The sequence below is a fragment of the Danio rerio genome, chromosome 10, assembly GCF_049306965.1.
Source record: "Danio rerio strain Tuebingen ecotype United States chromosome 10, GRCz12tu, whole genome shotgun sequence".
Lineage (NCBI taxonomy): Eukaryota > Metazoa > Chordata > Actinopteri > Cypriniformes > Danionidae > Danio > Danio rerio.
The window spans coordinates 46,093,397-46,114,190 of NC_133185.1; the positions used below are offsets into that span (position 1 = coordinate 46,093,397).

Below are 20,794 nucleotides of genomic sequence, written 5' to 3' on the forward strand. Positions count from 1 at the left end.
ATTGAAGCAGTTTTAAGAAGTCTGAAACAGTTATAACTACATATAGGTTAGCATGTTTCTTGTATGGATTGGCATGTTTCTTGCTAGACTGTTGATAGGGGGTGGGGGTGGGTTCTGAGTGGTTGCTAATGTGTTCTGAATGGTTGTTAAGGTTTTCTAAGTGTTAGCTAAGATGTTGCTAGGCAGTTGATAAGGTGTTCTGAGTAGTTGTTAGACAGTTGATAACATAAATTGGTTTGGATTGGTATGTTTTTAGTATGTCCAATGTAAAGTCAATGCCAGTTTTTACAATGGAAGTCTATGGGACAGCTGCTAAGGTGCATTAAGTGGTTGCTAGGGTGTGGCTAGTAAGTTGAAAGGTCATCATTGATTGGCAGATTGGTAGTCATGACAGTCTGGCGCAGTCTGGCGCAAAGTTAAGGTCATAAAGTTTGGTCCAATGTTAAGTCAATGAGACTTTTCCAAAATTTCTGGGTCAGTTTAAGGAAAACTGTAAGTAGGATCAGTTGGAAAAGATATAGCGACTTAATTCAGTATAGTTTGGAGGTTTGGAGTTAGTTTGATGGTTGTAGTATGAACAAATGCATTCTTAAAATAGTCTGAGAAGAATAAGTAGTATGACAGTATGTTGGCTTTCTCAAGCCACCATAATAATCAAATTTTAAAAGACCACTATTAAACAAGCTTTTGCTTTTAGCTAGCAAGCTAATTTTAAACAAAAGCCCCCAAACATTTTTTTTAACTGAAATGATGTTTATTAGTCACATTAACATTTCACAGCTTCAGGTGAATAGCTTCATGTCACATAATTTTAATCTAGCAGTCTGAATAATAATAATAATATAACAACTCTCACGTAAGGAATAGTGCTACAACTGAGTTTTTACCAAAAGCTACAAACTTTGCAATTATCATTGAATGATATTTCATATAAAACTCAATTACTTACCACTGACCTACACATGTGGCGATCTTTACGGTTTGAGCACTTCATTATTTAATAAAAGAACAGTCTAAAAGTCTTTTAGATGCTAGCCTTAAAGCAATGAAAGAGATCACTGGGAAGCAAAAGTGCATTGAGTACATTTTCTATCCAACTCATCCTTTCTCCGTGACTTGCAATAAACAAAACTCTTCAAACTAATAATATCTGCCAATCTGATGTTCCATTTCCTGTAGTGTTTTCAATGGATCCTTTAAGGTACGACAGAGCAAATAATAATGCCATATATATCCCTACATCAAACATGTCCTCCTTGCTTTTTGAAAGGGTCTGGCTCCATTAGGACTTCCTCTTTGCAGTTTTGGAGGAGAAGGAACAAGGGGCCCGGGGTGGCATCACTAACACAGGTGCACAGGAGACTTCAGGGTCCCCCGCTGCTGTTTTTTTCTGAGCTCTCAAATCGTGAAGATCTCACTTACTGGTGTGTAGGGTGTCCTGGAATTTGGTGCTGGTGTAGCGAACGTGGAAACCTTTCTTGTTGATGGTGTCGTCTGAGTGAAATTTGATGACGATGGCATCGCCGGCAGAGTAGATCTCTTCTGGGGGCTATAAAGGATACAGATATTGACGTAAATATAAAGTGCATAGACATTTTAAACATGATGGTTGCCTTTGTCCTCTTTACACTTGGTATTAAGTAGGGATGCACCGATATGGCTTTTTTGGCTGATATCAATACCCGATAACTATTCAGAGTTGAATACAATCTTACATCAACAACACATGTCCATATGTCAACAAGCTAAACATTGCGCTGACATCTATAAAGTTTTTTACCTGGTGAATGGTATGATATAGTGTTATAATGTTGTACTGTTATTTATGTGGTGCGCGTTCACCTTTGATAGTTCAATTAAAACTAGATTAAAAACTTATTTTTTAAGTAAAGACTATAAATAATGCATCACATTATGTGATGCATTGTTTATAGTCTTTACTTAAAAGATAAGTTTTTAATATACATCAACCTTCAAGCATCCTACAGTTATTTGATTCACATAATTGTAGGATTCTTGAAAGTTCATTTATATTTCTGTATTAAGTGCACGCGTGTGGTCCGGCACAGCCTTCGCGCGATCACATGGCCCTCGCCATGGCTGATGCCGACGCTGATGCGCACCTCTTAAAACCAATGTAACTACATATTGCAATGGTGTGCACAAGCTCTGCTATTGGTCAACTTTAGTAGCGCTGACGAGTGTGGGCCGGGCCGGGAACTGCACATTCACAAGTGTTCATAAGTATGGAGTCTCGTAAAGAAGCTCCAGATGGAAACTTTTGTTTTGTGTTTATCTTATGATTAAAGTTGTTGCACATCTGCCACTTCCCGCTTCTAAATAAGCGAGTTTTAGCTGCATGTACATTAAGGTAGAATTCAGAAAAAAACAAACGTGAAGAAACTCGACACAGAGGAACATAAAACTCTCAATTTAATGAATTAATGAATTCAACACTGAAAACGTCGCAATTTAATTAATTAATAAATTCAACACTGCAGCTAATGTTTCGGAAGTGCTATTGCACAAATGGGCTTGACAAATCACCTATAGAATACACACTTCTTCTCTTTGTTAGAAATACTTCTGTTTTAAATGTTTGTTTATATAGCCCCTTTTATTTAGGTAGGACACTATATACTACATAATTTCAGGTTAACTATGTTTGCATATAATGTCCGCCCTATAAGCTCCTCAACTTTTCTGATTTTGATTAAAATGCAATAATGTGGACCTTTTGTAAAGCTGCTTTGATACATTAATTACTGCGAGAAGCTCTATACAAATACACTTTAATTGAATTATTATACTCTTAAAATCACTCTGCATATATATTTATATATTTTTTTTACATTTTCTGCACAGACAAACTGCAGATTCTGTCTGGCATCTCATACTGGTCTCCCCCTCAAAAGTAAGCTAAAGTGTAAAGTAAGATGTGAATGTGAATGTATGGAATGTAACAAGCCATTAAGTTGGTTTGACAAAAAAAAGAAAAAGAAAAATCTGCAGTTTTACCCCAGAGCCACAGTAGCGTCCCAGCCTGGGTGCTTTGACATCTCCACCATCAAACAGCTCCACGTAATCATAGCCGCAGTCAGCTTCCTCCTCAATCTCAAAAGTGTGGAAGATGAGCTCCACGCCGTAGCCCTTCTCCGCTGAGATCACCCACTGACAGTCTGAAGCGCCGGGATAGTTATTGTCACCAAACTGAGCATGAGAATACAGATCCTTGGTCTTTATCTCTGCCTTCAGACTACCGCCACACTCTGAAAACAAGAACGATCACCATCAAACAAACAATCCATTTTTTTAAAGAGAAATAGGCTCATTTTACAGCTCCCATAGAGTTAAACAGGTGAGTTTCACCATTTAGCTCAGCTTAGCATAAGTCATTGAATTAGCTTAGACTATTAGCATGTCAAAAATGACCAAAGAATTTTGATGATTTTCCTATTTAAAGCTCAACTCTTCTGTAGTGACATTATGTACTAAGACTAACAGAAAATAAAAAGTTGCTAGTTTCTAAACTGATATGGCTAATCATAATAATCATAATCGTGACTGCAGCAAGAGTTCTTCAACTCCTTCAAATTTGGACTTAACTAGAACTTCTATGTTAAGCTGCTTTGACACAATCTACATTGTAAAAGCGCTGTAGAAATAAACATGAATTAAATTGAATAGTATGCAGCTGTCTAATATCATTTAGCCTGCTGCAGTCATGATCAGTGTAGGGTTAGGTCAATAGACGATGCCATCTTTCAATGCCAATGGCCAATAGATATCACAATGCTGAGCCGGCATCGCAATCCTCCATCCCGCCCCCATCGCAGCAGCCACCCGCTCGCAAAAAAACACACACTCAAGCCCCATTTACACTAATACGTCTTAGTTTTAAAATGCCATTTTAGATGAAAAAAATTATCCAAATCCACACTGGTGTTTCACCTAGCGTTTCCTAAAAGCCTTCCATCCACACTTTACCACTGAAAATGCACTTCCTGAATCATAACCCCTCACAATATACATACACAATACTATAACACATAAACAGCATGTAACAAACATGTATTTTAATCATTGATCACCAGTGGTGGAAAGAGTACTGAAAAATAAAAAGAGTACTGAAAAGTAAAAGTACCATTACTTGCCTAAAAATGTAGTGCGAGTAAAAGTATCTGCTGTAAATATTACTCAAAGTAGGAGTAAAAAGTAAAGCTTTCAAAAGTACTCAAGAGTAGTGAGTAGTGAGCATTACGCTGTAGAAAGCTGATGCATTTACATGTGTGGATGTGTGTGTAAACGTAACATTCTGTAGTGAATTGAGTTATTGCTCAGCAGGCACACAACATCATAAGACGTTAATGTTAGGTTAGATTTAGGTTGTGATACCTATGTCAGGTTACCAAAATTCAATGTCTAGCCAGCACCTGAAGACAACATTATTTTGATATCCAATTATGACATCAAATGACGTTGATATTTAAACGATTTTAGGTTGTTAGAAAGTGACCAAAATCCAATGTTAATATCTTAAATCTGCGTCAAATTGACGTCAAACACCGACATTTAGTCGTCAGGTTTTGCAACCAAAATCCAAAATCTGATAGACGTCATAGTGGAAACATCCACACAACGTCAAGCTGTAACATCATTAGACGTTGATATTTGGTTGGTTTTGAGTCGACCGTTGGACATTAACATTGGCCTAAAATTAATTTCTGAGGTCAACCTGATATTCATTTTCACACAAAATGCAATAAGAAAATGTCCCTATGGTGTTAGGGTACAACGTCAAACTGACGTCATGTTGACGAATTGTTCCTGCTGGTTGTTTAAGACCATTTCAGTCATCATTCAGAAAAAATATGTCATCTTCTCATCATGCATCTAAACAGTCTCTGTGTCAATGCGTGTAAAGATTTTGGACATCTTCTTGGATACTTTTATTACTTACAAACAGTTTGCTGCAATTATAAACTGCTCATGTCTTGATGAGATTTACCTTCTATGTGTGATTTGATTGGACAGGAATCACATGACTGATTTTTTAGTCTGATTTTTTGCTTGCTGTCAAGGCTGCATAATTCAAGGGCATTCATTATGGCATAACTTGTTTCCTTTTTAATTTTAATATTTTGCTGTAATCTAAATGTAATGAAAGCACATCAGCACCAAGGAAAAATCAGACGCTCAAGACGTAATCATTAAAATTGTGACATTAAAATATTAGCAAATATATGACAGAAAATTGCGATAAAATACAATTAGTGAAGCATTAATTAAATCCTTACTTTTCACTGACCGAAAATCATCCACCCGCACAGTTGAGTAGTGGACGGGCTCAAACAAAAATTAAGTTTGTAGCCTATATTTTTCTTAGAAAAAATGTCTTTTTAAAACCAATTTTGTATATTGTTTGTCTCTTTGTTCAAATATTTTACTTGGTCAGTTATCTTGTAGATAAAATAGAAGAAGAACCAATAACAATTGAAGTGAAGTGCTTCCAAACCCGCAATATGCTTTAACAATGTCGAACCACGAACTGAACTGTCAAATAAAATAATATAGGCTAAAATAAATTAAAGTGAAATGTTCAGTCCCAGAGAAGCCTAAATTAAACTGTTTTCCGATGTTGCGCCGGTCAATTACAATTTAATTCATTTAATCAAATAATGTGAAAGAGCAGGACAGATGTTTACAAATTTGCATATTCGCAACAGCACTGAACATTTACCTCGGTGGAACAAACTCGGTTGGAATTGTAAGACACTTCAGAAACTCGTGAGAATTTAGATGTCTGCTTATTTATGCCAGTCTGTCAGATAAAATAGTTTAAAACACCTTGAATGGTAGCTGTTCCATGCGAGGAGGTCGCGCAGCAGCTAGATCTGATCTGTCTGATGAACGAGACAGGTTCCCCAGCTCAGGTGCTGATAATGAGACTGCGGTATTTGTCTCATTAGTTTTAGGCCTTTTGGCAAATGTCTCAATTAAGTTTAGCTGTTTTAAAGAGCGTTTACACATTTTACCCTTGTTTTAAAACAATACCTATCTGAATAGTGCGGAAAATCCACCAGTAAAACTAAAGCCAATAGATTTCTTTACGTTACCCATCTCCCCACCATGCAAGTACATACACACTTTAAAACACACACCTTTATTTGTTGTCATTCTTTCTTGCTTTATCAATATATCATAGTGTATGCTGTTTAATAATCAATTTAAATTATGTAATAAAAAAATTAAACAGCGGCATTAATTCGCGCCCTCTCATGGTAGGTACGCACAGTGCGTACAGCCGTACGCCTGCAGGCGCCACTGTAAGACGCCATCCAGTGGTACATCCTTAATAAACTGTCCAATGTGCACTGCTCTCTGTGGTTTTGTGCTCAAAGCACCCACTGACTAGCTGGAGCTGAGACGTGCGGATATGTTAGAGCGCATGACACTGTGTGTGGTCATGTTGTAATGGCTGTAAACTTTGTAGTATTTACGGTATTGGTGCAGGATGGGTGAAATACAGTAATTTCTGGTCAGTTGTAAGGAGGAAGTGTGGCATGGACTCCAAGCAAACAACGCCGAGCAGACAAATTAAAGGTGCAGTAGGTCATCTGCAAAAATTCTAATTGGTTAGAATATTAGCTTTGGACGGCAGGGGAGGCACTCAAATCCAGCTTTAAGGGTTAAGAATAGAGTAGTATGCTGGTGTTTAACTGCATTTCTGCACTGAAGTCAGAATTATTAGCCCCTTCTGATTTCTTTTTAAAATATTTCCCAAATGATGTTCAACAGAGTAAGCAAATTTTTACAGTAATAAATATAAGTATAATATTTTTTCTTCTGTAGAAAGTCTTATTTGTTTTATTTCGGCTGGAATAAAAGCTGTTTTTTTAAGCCATTTTAAGGTCAATATTATTAGCCCCTTTAAGCAATTGTTTTTGATAATCTACAAAACAAACCATCGTTATACAATAACTTGCCTAAATCCTTAACCTGCCTAGATAATCTAATTAACCTAGTGCCTTTAAATATTAATTAGCCTAAATGTTAATTAGCCTTTAAATGTCACTTTAAGTTGTATAGAAGTGTCTTGAAAAATGTCTAATCAAATATTATTTACTGTCATTATGGCAAAGATAAAACAAATCAGTTATTAGAGATGAGTTATTATAACTATTATGTTTTGAAATGTGTTATAGAAATCTTCTCTCCGTTAAACAGAAATAGGAGAAAAATAAACAGGGGGGCTAATAATTCAGGGGGGCTAAAAACTCTGACTCCAACTGTATACTCTGGGATACTTCATAACCATGGTGGGCGTTTCTTTCTTTCCTGCACTGAATGTAGTAGACCAGTCACAACAGACTGGGTCATTGGATCAATCAGTGCAGATTAGCCTCATGCAAAGAAGGGGTTTGGGAATAGAAGAATTGCTGAACAAATCATATGGGAGTCTTTGAGATAATTAGTTAAAAATAAATGTATATTACAAGACAATGAAAGTGTTTTTTGCCCCTGCACGCACATCAGCCTGTTGTTGGAGACACCCAAAACTAAAATATGTCCTTTTATAATGAATAATAGGGGCTCTTTAACTTTAGGGGGTCTTTAACACAGGAGCATTCTGAGAGTGAAATACCTGCTGAATGAGAGGCCTTGAAGCCTCTTTTCTGTACTGAATTATCCGAGAAGAACCGCAGGAACATAGTGTTACTGCTGGAAATGACCGGCGATGGCTTTTTACTTCCACAAAAGCGGCCGACGCTGGTCGCTCTGCCATTTTGTCCGTCGTAAATCTCCAAGTGGTCATAAGCACATTCCTGATGAGCCTCCATGTCAATCTCCTCGAAAGCCTACAGGAGACAGTGTTATTTTAATCAGTCGCCACACACAAAAGAGCTTCTCACACTTGAACTAGTTGAACCCTGGGTCAATTCTAAGTAATTATCTTTCTTCACATTTCACACCGGTCATTAGGGTCATTTACATTATTATAGGTTGCTATGAACCCATCAACTGGTTTTCTCAGATCTTGACAAACTAACTGACAAAACATTGCTGATTGCCCTGATAAGAGTTTTATTTATGGAGAAAAGTACAAAGCACTGTGTGTTTGTGTTTACTGTGTTTGTCTGAGAAAATTTAAAATTAGTCATACCAAAATGCGAATATTCCATACAAGCTGAAGCTGATCGGTCAATTCTTGTCACGTGACTCGCGGTGCGCTCGCGTCACGGCCTGCGGTTACGCCCCATTCGCACGGGGAATCAGCGTCAACGCTTCCCATTCACTTTGAATGGGTGACGACAGGCGTTGCTAAACTGCATTGTGGATCCGTCGGCGTAGCTTCAGAGGTGTTGCTCACTGCAGAAGTTGGGACTTGCTCAACTTTTCAAAAGGCGATGGAAGCATCAGCCAATCAGATCGCTGTATGCAAATACACCAGCTCAGACAGTGGCCTATTGCTGACTAATTTCATTGGCTGACGCTGCTATGACGATCACGTCAGCCCCAACTTCAGACACAGCCTTTGCCAAGCATTGAGGCTGAAGCCTCGTGTGAATGGGGCGTTATTGGTGTGAGCGTGTTACGCCCCTTGTGCACGCAAGCTGCGCACCTTAATTGAAAACAACAAACTTGTGCAAACTCAAGAAATACGCGATATGTCGCCGTCATTTGCAATCTCTACCAGTTGATCTTCTTGCACAGCCATGGTGGATTTACCTGATTTGTTGACAAGCGGGTTGCGAATTTATTACTTGGCAGTTCGTAGGTCCTTCACTTGGCCTTTTCCCTTAGCAAAGAAACTTTCTAAAGACTTCTGTTTCTTACTCATTTTGCTGCTTGTGGGTTAAATTTTGGTGCTCAAATGACCGAGACAAGCCCTGCGAATGCGGCGTTAAGCGAAAGAATCTGCCCTTTTTTTCAAAATAAAAGACATTTTTTAAAATAAAAGATCGTTCAGACTCAGATAATAAATAAAATGGAAATAATTAATGATTTCATGTGTGGCCCGATACCAATTGATTCACGGACCGGTGGTTGATAAAATGAACTAAGACATGATCAATCTAATTGTCCACTGCTAAGAGTTTTTCTAAATATGACGCGGCCCCCCACAAAGCTCGCTGGGGCCCCCTTGTGGGCTGCGACCCCCATGTTGGGAACCTCTTCATTAGCCTACATAATTCATTTTGTTTATTAAGCGCAAATATTTGTTTCAAAACTATTTTTAAATTCGGTTCTAATTTCCAGCAAACGAATAAATGAACAATAATAACGAAGTGTGCTCAAAAACCTGAGTTATATCCTAATACACATGCTGTGCCTCATATGGTCTAAAAACTGACAGGTGGGCAAATCTAAGCTCGTTTTTAATAAAACAAATATAAATATGGATATAATAAATAATACTGCTAATAATAATAACATTACACAAAAGCAAATTGTTATGAATAAACTGAAAAAGACCCCCGAGATGAAGAAGCCATGGAGGCAGTGTTTTTTATGTTTATGTAGGCTAGAAAATAATATTTTTGTAATATTGTAATCACTTCATTTGTAAAGATATTTGCGTATTGCTGTACATCCTGTGTGTTTTAAGCAGTGTGTAAGCGAGGCGCAAAACTAATGCGCTCTGCGCTGGACTTTAGACCTCTAAGCTGGTCTATTGAACTGACTATTATAGATACCTACTGACCTCAAAATAGCAACGCGCCAACAATGTGCCTTAACACGCCTCCTTTTTTAGACCAGAACACCTATGGGCGCACATGAGCGCAAATGCATTTGCTATTTAAACAGTATGCCAAAACGACTCTTGCGCCAAGCTGAAACTAGCAAACAACAATTGCGTCACGCTTTACGCTGGGTGTATGATAGGGCCCATTATAATCAAAATCTATGTTTCCCCTTAATTGCTGAAATTAAAATTACAACTGTAAACACTTCATCACCCAGGGTTAAAAGCAGGGTTTATAATGATGATAATCAGGGGTCATGTGCAGTGTAAAAAGCCCTAGATAGAGCTGGTGGATTGATTGTAAACAGTCTTGAGTAAAAGCATGTATAGTGGGTCTTTAACCACTCATATTGTAAGGTTAATTGAAGTGTGTACCAGTTTAATGCGGTGTCCAGGGGTGGTGGAGAGGGTCCATGTGCAAGCCTTCTTGCTGGGGTATTTATCTGGCCAGTTTGGGCTTGTGATGAGCCCGGACACACTGGTGATAGCTTGATCGCAGCCCACTGACAGCACAAAAACCACAACATATATAAGTGAATGATGATCTACATACCCAGAAATCTTTTGTGGCATATTCAGAGCAACAACCATTTATAATATTAAAAGACTCCATTTAAGGATCACAGTGCATCTGCACAACTGTCATTGTCATTATAAATCTTTATAATGTCTCACTATCAATCAAAAACACTAAATTGTATTTAATTTTAAGCAATATTTTTTAAATATTTTATTTAAAACTCTTATAAAAGTATTATATTATTTAAATGTAAAATATTAAACTTATTAATATAAGTTTTATGTTTATTTATGTTTATTTACTATCCTTCATTTATTTGTGATTATTGTTTATGATCTGCTTTTGTAGTCTACTTGTAGTGCTTTGGACAACTACCCATGCTAAAATAACCTTAAGGGTTAGTTTTAGTTGACTTTATTTTTTTTAAAAGCGCTGATCCTGATCATTTTCAATAAACATATCACAAAACATGACAAAGTTTAGCGACATTTTTACTATAGACAGACGGACGGAAAGATGGATGAATGGAACAACAGATGGATGGATGGATGGATGGATGGAACTAGAGGTCTGCATTCTGCGGCGCAGGAATAAATTTCCGAATAAAGCATGGGAGCGGTCGGTAACGGGTTTAATTTGGGACGGGAGCGGGCCGACTAGCAATATCGCTCCCAACTTCCGAGCAAGCACGCGTGTGTATGTGTTTAAAAGAAATTGCGCGATGCTGTGTTTAGCTTGTTTGTTGCTGTGTGTGTGTATGTATGTGTGTGTGTGTGCGCACGTGCGAATGACAGGTGTGTGTGTGTGTGTGTGTGTGTGCGCGTGAATGAGAGAGAGAGCTTTGCCTGTGTGTGTGCTTGGTGCTTATGTGTGTGTGTGTTAGTGCGCACGCGCGAGAGAGAGAGAGAGAGAGAGAGAGAGAGAGAGAGAGAGAGAGAGAGAGAGAGAGAGAGAGAGAGAGAGAGAGAGAGAGAGAGAGAGAGATCTTTGTCAGTGTGTGTGCTTGGTGCTTATGTGTGTGTGTGTTTATACAGACAGCTTGTTATAGGCTGTCTGGACTCTGTATAGCTGGGTGGTTTTTGGTTTTGTTCTCCCCCTGCTCTTTAGCGGGATCGGATCGGGCGCGGCGGGTAGAAAACGGGGCGGGTCGGGCAGCGGGACAACAAATGCTGAATGTAAGCGGGAGCGGTCGGTTCGGGCTAAAACCTGGCGGGTGCGGGATTCAAAATTTAGTCCCGCGCAGATCTCTAGATGGAACGACATACTAATGGATAAATGGATGGATGAATGGAACAGCAGAGGGATAGATGAATGGAACAACTGACAGATGCATGGATGTATGGAACAACAGAATGGACGGATGGATGGAACAATAGATAGAACAAAAGATAGATAGATAGTAGGGCTGTAACGATACACGATATAAAATCGAAATCGCGACACTCAGATCTACGATCCTGTGTCGCGGTGTGATAAGGGAGAATCGCGACACACCCCGTGACTACCTTTCCAATAACGTCACGCGTGCCTGCAAAAGTTGAGCTAATTGAAGAAGAACGTGAGGAAACACTTTTTTTCAGCTCGACATTACGAGCACTGCTCCGTTTAAGCCCTCGCAATTAGCGTTTAACCGGGAGAGCTCGCACGGAGCTCTTAGTAAGGGACTGTCTGAATGTGTCAGGAATATCAAAAACAAAACCAACTTAACCCCTCTTGACAACAGACAACGGCAGAAACATTGCCAGTGCTGTCAAAGCATTGTTGTTAATGTGGCTGCGCAGAGAGGGATAGGCGTTCACCAGATGCCCCGACTCCTCTGCAGAGGAAAATTTTCTGTAACCGTGCTGTGCGCTTTCTGTTTGAACCTTTGAGAGTTACGTGCTGACTGACAGCGCGATGCGTGAGGCCAGGAAACAGGACGAAGCTTTCAGTTATGAACACAGTTTCTATAGTTATACTTTATTTATAGATAAAGGTATATGGCTCTGCATATAATCACTCTATTTTGCTAGAGTTTATAGCCGTTTCGCTTTACTTCAGGACGCATTAACGCCGCTCTGAAGGTCTAATCGCTGTTTTAAGTTATCCAGAGCTGTATGAATGTACAAATCTTGAATATAACAATAGCATTAAATATTACAATTGTAACAACACAGACAGCAACACTTTTGCACAATCGATACCCAGCTGATTCAGTCGTTTCATAAGAGGACCACGCCTCTTCTTTTTTCCTTGTCAACATAAAGGCAGTGAGGTGCGCCTCTTTTCGGCTTATAAAGCATGTATGCATATTAATGCAATATCATATTTAGACAACAAAACTGTTTACAAAAAGTCTACATATGCGTGCGTTGTTGTTGTCTTTTCATCACGCAGCACGCGCACTTGAACCGCGAGGGAGAGAGATGAAACCATAAGGACTTATTCTTTGAAATAATGATTTCTATTAAAATGTAAAAGGTTTTGTTATTATAATAACAGCGGGGCATTAAATAAATGCATATTTTCCCTGGAGCGAGCGATTTAAGGAAGTCTACTATTTTTATTTGACGGAAGAAAAAACATGATTGGACAAAAAACAGCCTATGCCGGTTGTTAAAAAGAATCAGTCAGTATTTTCGTTTTGTAATATAAATTAATTATTTAAATAAAAATATTTTAGGGCAGTCCTATTTATTTTATTCATTTTATTTAGATTATTCTGCTCTTCTGTGCTAAACACTGCAGGTGCGTGAAGATGCTCTGTTGTTCTGTTCTGTTATTAATATGCTAGCATTTAAAAATAAATCAGTAGCCTATTTTAAAATGCAATATTTAATGTGTCAGACACAAAATAGACACGTCAATTTGTTTAATATAAAATTAATAGTAATCTGACCAGTTAACCGTTATTATAATAACCGATTAATGAGCGGCGGTTGTCTGTTAGCAAAATTAACCGAAATGAGCATCCCTAGTAGCTATTTAATTAACTTTTTCTATGTAAGAGAACTTGATTGAAAAATAATTTTTAACATGCTTGAATCATCTACACAATGGAGTTTAGTTCTGTTTGGTTTTTCAAAAGTATTTTGTTACAAAGAAAACAAAAATGATATAATTTTATTTAATAAAAAATAGTTTTAAAAATCTTTTTTTCCCCACCCCACACGAAAAAAAAAATCGTGATACGAATCGAATCGTGGGTCAAAAATCGTGATACGAATCGAATCGTGGGTTTGGTGTATCGTTACAGCCCTAATAGATAGATGATAGATAGACAGACAGACAGACAGACAGACAGACAGACAGACAGACAGACAGACAGACAGACAGACAGAAAAATATTAGAAATTAGGTCATCATTTACTTGTTGATAGGAAAATGACTTAATTTGTTTAGATTTAAAAGCAAACCTCATTGCATTAAATGTCAGTGGTGTAAACAAACACCTGAAGTAATATGTCCATAATATAAGGCCATTGTTTCTACCATGTTTACATGGATTTAATTAAACAGCTAAATTAGCAAGGACTCATTTTAGCATGTCTTTATGATCTTTTAAGTTGTCATTACCTAAACTTTCAATGGAGTTACAACTTTTGCCATAGTCTTTGACTGGTCTGCAACAACATGAAGCTGAACTAGTTATGGAAGTGCTGTCCCTTTAAGAGGTTATCTTGACTTCGATTTCAGGTTTAAAGCGTCTAGAGAAATCCAATGGAAATATATTTCATGTGCTCAGGGCAGCCTTGGAGCAATGACGAATATTGCAAAACTTCATCATCTGTTTCACTTCAAAAAGAATCAAGAGCTTTAAAGCATATCCGTCTGCATTTTGGGTTTAAAATGCTAATAAAACCTCCTTAAATCTCTATAAGTATAAATAAGGTTTATTAAATGAAAGTTTCCTCCACACACATTAAACAGTTTACTACGCATCAGTAATATGTGAAAAGATTGTAAAGATTGATATAAAAATCGAACCTTCCTTGCAGTCGTGTTTATTGCTGTGCAACACGAATCCGCTGCGACACTGACAGCTATAGCTCCCGAACGTGTTCACACACTCATGCTGACAACCTCCATTCTCCCTCGAACACTCGTCCATATCTGTCAGAGAAACCAAGAACAACTGTGTTATTCTGATGATTGACGTAATACACACCTGAACATCTAGAATAGCAAGAGAAGATGCTTGTGCAGCCTGTTAAAAGAGACAGTTCACCCAAAAATGTCAATTCTGTCATCACACACTCACCTGTTCAAAACTTGATTGAGTTTGTTTCTTCTGTTGAACACAAAAGAAGATATTTTGAAAAATGTTGTAACACCTATAACCATTGACTTCCATAGTAGCTTATTTGTTTTTCTGACTGTGGAAGTCAATGGTTACAAGTTTTGAGCTTTCTTCAAAATATCTGATTTTGTGTTTACCAGAATAAAGAAAAAGGACTGTAAGCAATTGAGTGTCTGTAAATAGTGAGTAAATGTACATTTTTAAGTGAACTATCACTTTAAGGAAGCTAGACAGTTGTACTTCCATACAGACTAAAGCCTGTTTCACAGTGCACGGGTGAGCAGCGCATGTTTTTCCTTGTTAACAGATCTTTCAAACCGATCACAAAAGCAGAGCAGCAGTGGAGGATAAGTTGTGCTGTAACAGCAATGCCATGATAGTTTTGTGACAGTGCATTTATAATGAACAAAAACACATTAAATGACATTAAATTAAATTTTACCCAAATTTTCACATTAAATTTTACCCAATAACTGCATCTATAGTATCCTTTGATATTTATATAGTCCAGAGGTTCTCAACCTTTTTCACTTTGGGGCCCACTTCTTTTTTCTTTGTTCAATATTTCCCAAATGATGTTTAACAGATTCAGGAAATTTTCACCGTATGTCTGATAATATTTTTTCTTCTGGAAAAAGTCTTTTTTTTTTTTTTTTTTTTTTTTACTAGAATAAAAGCAGTTTTTATTTAAAAAAAAAACATTTTAAAGTCAAAATTATTAGCCCCTTTAAGCTATATATTTTTTTGATAGTCTACAGAACTAGTTTAATTAAGTTAACTAGGCAGGTTAGGGTAATTAGTAGGGGTGTAACGATACACTCAGCTCACGATACAATGTGTATCACGATATAATGTTCACGATTCGATATGTATCACAATATTTGGAATAAAAATTGAAAATTAAACTGAAATGCAAATTTTATTTTAAAAAATTAATTACCAAGTAAACTTTTTTTTAATGTATTTTTTTTTTGTTTCAACTTGTTAAACTGAACCTTCTTTAAGAAAATAAATTAAACAGGCCTGTCTCTGGAAAATAAAACAACTTAAAAACTTCTTTAAAAATATTATTGAAATGACAGAGACAAAATTAAGGAACAATTTAAGTAAAGGTGCAAAAAATAGCTTTCTATTCAATTGAATTTAACAGTAAGAGCTTAAGGCTTTGCTTGGTCACTTGCGTTTTTTGTGTGTGCAAAAAAAAAAAAAAAAAAAAAAAAAAAATTCCACATTTCCAGGTAATCAGTTCTAAGATAATCCAATGTGTATCTGTCTGAGAGGTTTTATGGATGGCTGTCTTCATGTTGGGCATGATGAGTGACAGGGTGGCCGTCTTTTCATGAGCGTCGCTGATGTCAGCGTTATCAAGTGTATCATGTTGACGTGCATTTTTGTGTACCTCTGTACTCAAAAGAGTTCATGCTTGTCGTAATCATAACTCTAAAATGCGATATGATTATTTAAATAAAGTGCACGCTTTCGGTTTCATTTCCACTGCTGTTCATACTTCCCATGAGGCTTTTAAACAGTCACTCTGTTCCACAAACTGAATGCTGTTTACTACTTTATTACCTGTTAGTCACAACCTGCAGGTTCTGTTCACTGAAGCAGATGCGCGCGTCTATCATAGTCCGCCCTTTGTAGTAACAGCTCACGTCATGTGTGATTTTGCGGCCGCCAATACATCATTATATGAAGACAGAATGATATTTTAGGGTGAATTGTACCTTATAAATACAGTATGTGACTCTTTCAACACCATTAGGAGGTATCCATGTCGCTGTGCAAAGTATGTAAATCACTGTGAAGACTTTAAAACTTAGGATGTTTGACCCAGTATGCGTGTCAAAAAGCGGACGAGTCTAAAGCAATGACTGTACAACCGAAATGTTGCCAGACGTCTGTTTTGAGAGGATGGGCCATCCTCTATTTCAGCTCCACTCATCTTGGTCTGCTAACATTACTGCTGCTGCTATGTGAACTCATGTGCGATAGCAGGTAGCAGGTGGAACGTAGCTCATGTGCAAACAGCTCAACTAATAAGAGAAAACGGACGTCAAATCATAATCAAATTGTCATAACGCCACGATGCATATTGTGACATTTTTAAATCGTTACACCCCTAGTAATTAGGCAAGTTACTGTATAGTGATGATTTGTTCTGTACAAAAAAATTGCTTAATCGGGCTAATAATAATGACTTTAAAATGGGGTTTAAAAAAAATATATATATATTCTAGCCTAAATAAAAAACATAAGACTTTCTCTAGAAGAAAAAATATTATCAGAAATACTGTGAAACTTTCCTTGCTCTGTTAAACCTCATTTGAAAAATATTTAAAAAAAAAAAAAAAAAAAAATGGGGTCTAATAATTTTGACTTTGACTGTATATATACATATCTTATAAAGGGTTCTTTACACAAAGTGAAACTGAAACTATGTGATATGCAAATACAAACGCTTACATGTGTCTCCTTCAGGAGCAATGCAAAAATGTGACACTGAGCATGTTTGACATTAATTGCATTATATGGGGAATATGATGCAGCTCGATTCAGCTGATGAAAAAACATGAGCGTTATTGCAGAAAACGCAGCACCTGGGGGTCTTTTTCATGCTCACCAGAAAAGAACTGCGCTTTGAAGCCTCTCTTGGAGACGGTGTTGTCTGATTTGAATTCAACACTCATGCTGTTGAGCTGGGACGTGATCGCCTCCGGTTTCTCTGTGCCGCAGAATTTACCGTGAAGCTTTCCGTCAGCCGACAAACCACTGTGGACTTCAACATAATCATATTTACAAACCTGTGGACAGACAAGCAACAGTTAAAGAGGGGCTATTATGTTGATTTTTTTTTTAAAGATGTAAAAATAAGTACCTAAAGAGTGTTTGTGTGTGTGTGTGTGTGACGTTTCAGCTCAAAATATCACACAAATAATGTTTTATGACTCTATGAAACTGCTCCTTTTAGGTTTCGATCTTAATCGTGCTGTTTTGGTGACTGTCGCTTTAAATTCAAATGAGATTATGCTCTTTTTCAAAAGAGGGCGGAGCTACAAATGCCCACATAAATGCCACTATGTCAGCTAAATTGTCTGTAGTGTGTGTGTGAATGAATGTGTATGTTTCCCAGTGATGGGTTGCAGCTGGAAGGGCATCCGCAGCGTAAAACATATGCTGAATAAAAAGAAAATTAATGAATGAAATGTAACTATTTTACATGACTTGTAAAATAATAAAGACGGACATGGTCTGCATCAGGTGAATTCCATGTCTGTGCAAACATTGTGACATTAAAGACTTTTTGAGAGCTGAAGTGGCAGTGTGCCGATTTTCTTTGGATCTTTTGCTACAAATGTTTGTTTTTGATCGAGCACCTGCCTTCGAGATTTTCTAGATGTGCGCACATTTCTGTTTTTTCCTTGCTAAACACCAATTTACTCTCACATTCACACACACTCATACACTACGGCCAATTTAGTTCATCCAACTCACTTATAGCCCATGTGTTTGGACTGTGGGAGAAACCGGAGCATCCGGAGGAAACCCACACCAACACGGGGAGAACATGCAAACTCCACACAGAAATGCCAACTGGCCCAGCTGGGACTCGAACAGTGCGAGGCGACAGTGCTAACCACTGAGCCACCCCATTTCAGACCTTATTTCATGAAAATCAATAATTTTTTTTAGTTTTTGGTTCATAAGTTAAAGCTGAGTAGCAATTTAGCAAAGAAAGTCTAGAACTTTTGAGAAAGCAGGTCAGAATTGTGATAAAAGGTCACAATTACCCTTTATAATTGACCCTTTACTCCACAGTGTATTCAAATATCCACATAAACTAGCCAGCTAGCCGCTGTAAATGCTATAATGAGCCGGCGTCCCCCATGAGAATCAATTACAGCTGGGCGATGGTAAACTTACATCATTCCCCTCCATCTCAAAAGCATCGAAAAGCAGTGTGATACGGTACTGCACCGGGGCGATCAGCTGCCACACACAGTTCTTATTAGGCGGATATTCCTGCGGCCATCCGGGACTGGTAAAGGAGCCATTGAGCTTGGAGATGAAGCCTCCGCAGGCAGCTGCTGGGATCAGACGGAAAGAGCATTATTATTATTATTACACCACCTAAACCACATGAAAACACACCCACATGAGCCAGAATGCAGAATTTAGGAGCTAGCAAAACAAATAGGGCTTTGAACGCTTTCAGCAGATCTTCTCCTGCTCAATTATTAATCTCTGCCATTGCCAGAAACATCAAAGCTGGACACAGATCTAAAGCAAGCTAAATAATACAGGCATCAGCTGCATGTAAACACTGTTGATTAATAAGAGAAATGAATGTGCTAAACAAACTTAAGGTTGGCTTGGTTGTATTAATGCATGTGCACCATTGCACATAATATGCCTTTAATCCTTCTATATTACTAAAGTGATTAAACAGTCTGCAGTGAAAACCAATCTTATGAGATAGCTCTGATTACTGTGTGCTTGCTGGTGTTCTTCCGAGATTCTGAAGCGCTGTTTGAATAATCATTAGCGATCCTATGATAATGCAGGCACCAGGAAAAAATCAAAAAAGAGAGACATGGATTGAGCACAAACATGTTTTATGCATCATACAGAATGAAACGGCTCATGCATCTGAAACGGGTTTATTAAAGATTAATATGAAACATTTTATTTACATGACATGAGGATGTACAATATTTAAAAACACTTCAGCTAACGTATTTAGGGTTAAGCTATTTTTTCCTCTAATTTTTTCCTCCATTTGGCTTAACATTTACATTGTTTTGCATGTGTATGAAACACATGAAAACATGAGGACTACACATAAACTTCAATATAATAATAAAAATAGGAGCATTTTATTTATTTTTATTATTATGGACAAGGGTTGGGAACAACATTTTATATATATATATATATATATATATATATATATATATATATATATATATATATATATATATATATATATATACACCAACCCCACCCCTAACCCTACCCCCAGTGACATCACTCGTAGAAGAAGTGCAAAAAAGGTGGAGCTCAAGCTTAAGCTCCCCCTCTCTGGAGCTCACCTCTCCTCAAATGGCTCTGCAGCGAGCACCACTTGGAATTATTAGCCTCCCTGTTGATTTTATTAAAGATACTTTGAAAAATGCTGGTAGCTTCCATGGAATTTGTTTTCCTACTTTAATTTTTGCATAAACTGCTTCTTTAATTGACTTAATAAAGCATAATTTGGGTTAAGAATGTAAGCAATGTTGTCAAATCAGTGTCCATTCATATGGATCACTATAAACAAGTAAAAATGTCGTATTTTCCATGCCAGGTCAGTCAACACATCTGAGCGTATGCAGTCCTTTAACTCAAGATGACTTTCAGTCGTTCATTCATTCATTTTCCTTCGAATTAGTTCCTTCCCTAGTACCAAAGAATTCTGGCCCAGATTTGGCATAAAGCTGGGACAGCAGGCATTCATCCAACACTAGCATACAGCATGTGGGCCAAACATGGCCGGGGTTTGGCACAGGCGGCACACAAAATTTGGGCCAGATGTAAAACGTAGTATTTGGCCCAGAGTAAAAAAAAATTATATATGGGCCATGTGAGTTTGACCCACATTTAAAATACATTAAAATTATTTTTGACTAAAAAAATTCTACCAATCAAGTCGCTTTGAGAAAAAGCATGTCCATAGTGTGTCTAAAGAGCAAAGCATCATGGGTTTATCAATTTCATTGCAATCGTGACACACTAACCTATCTGGCCCAGTTCAGACCCAGTGATGAGTTATTAATTTGGCTGAGACTTGGTCCAGATATGGCCCGTGTTTGGCCCTTGCCTGAAAGCCAGATTTGTACCCAATTCACTGCGTCATGTGGGCCAAGCAAAGCCTGATTGTGAGGGCCAGAGCTGGGCCAGAGAAATTTTGCAATGTGGGTTATTTATCAAGGGTTGCCACAGCGGAATGAACCACCAACTATTCCAGCATATGTTTTGCGCAGCGGATGCCCACTTGCAACCCAGTACTTGGAAACACCCATACACTCTCACATCCACACGCGCACACACTCATACACTATGGCCAAATTTGCTTATGCAGTTCACCTACAGTGCATGTCTTTGGACTTTGGTGGAAACCAGAGATTAAGATGACTTTGGTTTTCAAAAGTTTACATTTAAGACCCCCCAAAAAAGTTTAAATTAATAAATAAATATTTAACAAATG

General features: G+C 37.7%; 1 protein-coding gene across 2 annotated transcripts in view; it reads right to left on the reverse strand.

Annotated features, from left to right (window-relative positions):
• Nucleotides 1-732: 732 nt before the first annotated feature.
• Nucleotides 733-20,794, reverse strand: part of bmp1b (bone morphogenetic protein 1b) — an 81,491-nt gene continuing 61,429 nt past the window's right edge. The window contains exons 14-20 of one of the 2 annotated variants that reach the window (XM_005155406.5): nucleotides 18,472-18,635; nucleotides 17,171-17,351; nucleotides 14,235-14,360; nucleotides 10,124-10,251; nucleotides 7,646-7,859; nucleotides 3,019-3,269; nucleotides 733-1,549 (exon numbers count right to left, since the gene is read on the reverse strand). In XM_005155406.5, coding sequence (XP_005155463.1) covers nucleotides 1,415-1,549; nucleotides 3,019-3,269; nucleotides 7,646-7,859; nucleotides 10,124-10,251; nucleotides 14,235-14,360; nucleotides 17,171-17,351; nucleotides 18,472-18,635 — 1,199 coding nt within the window. In that variant the 3' untranslated portion in view covers nucleotides 733-1,414. 2 annotated transcript variants of the gene reach the window in all.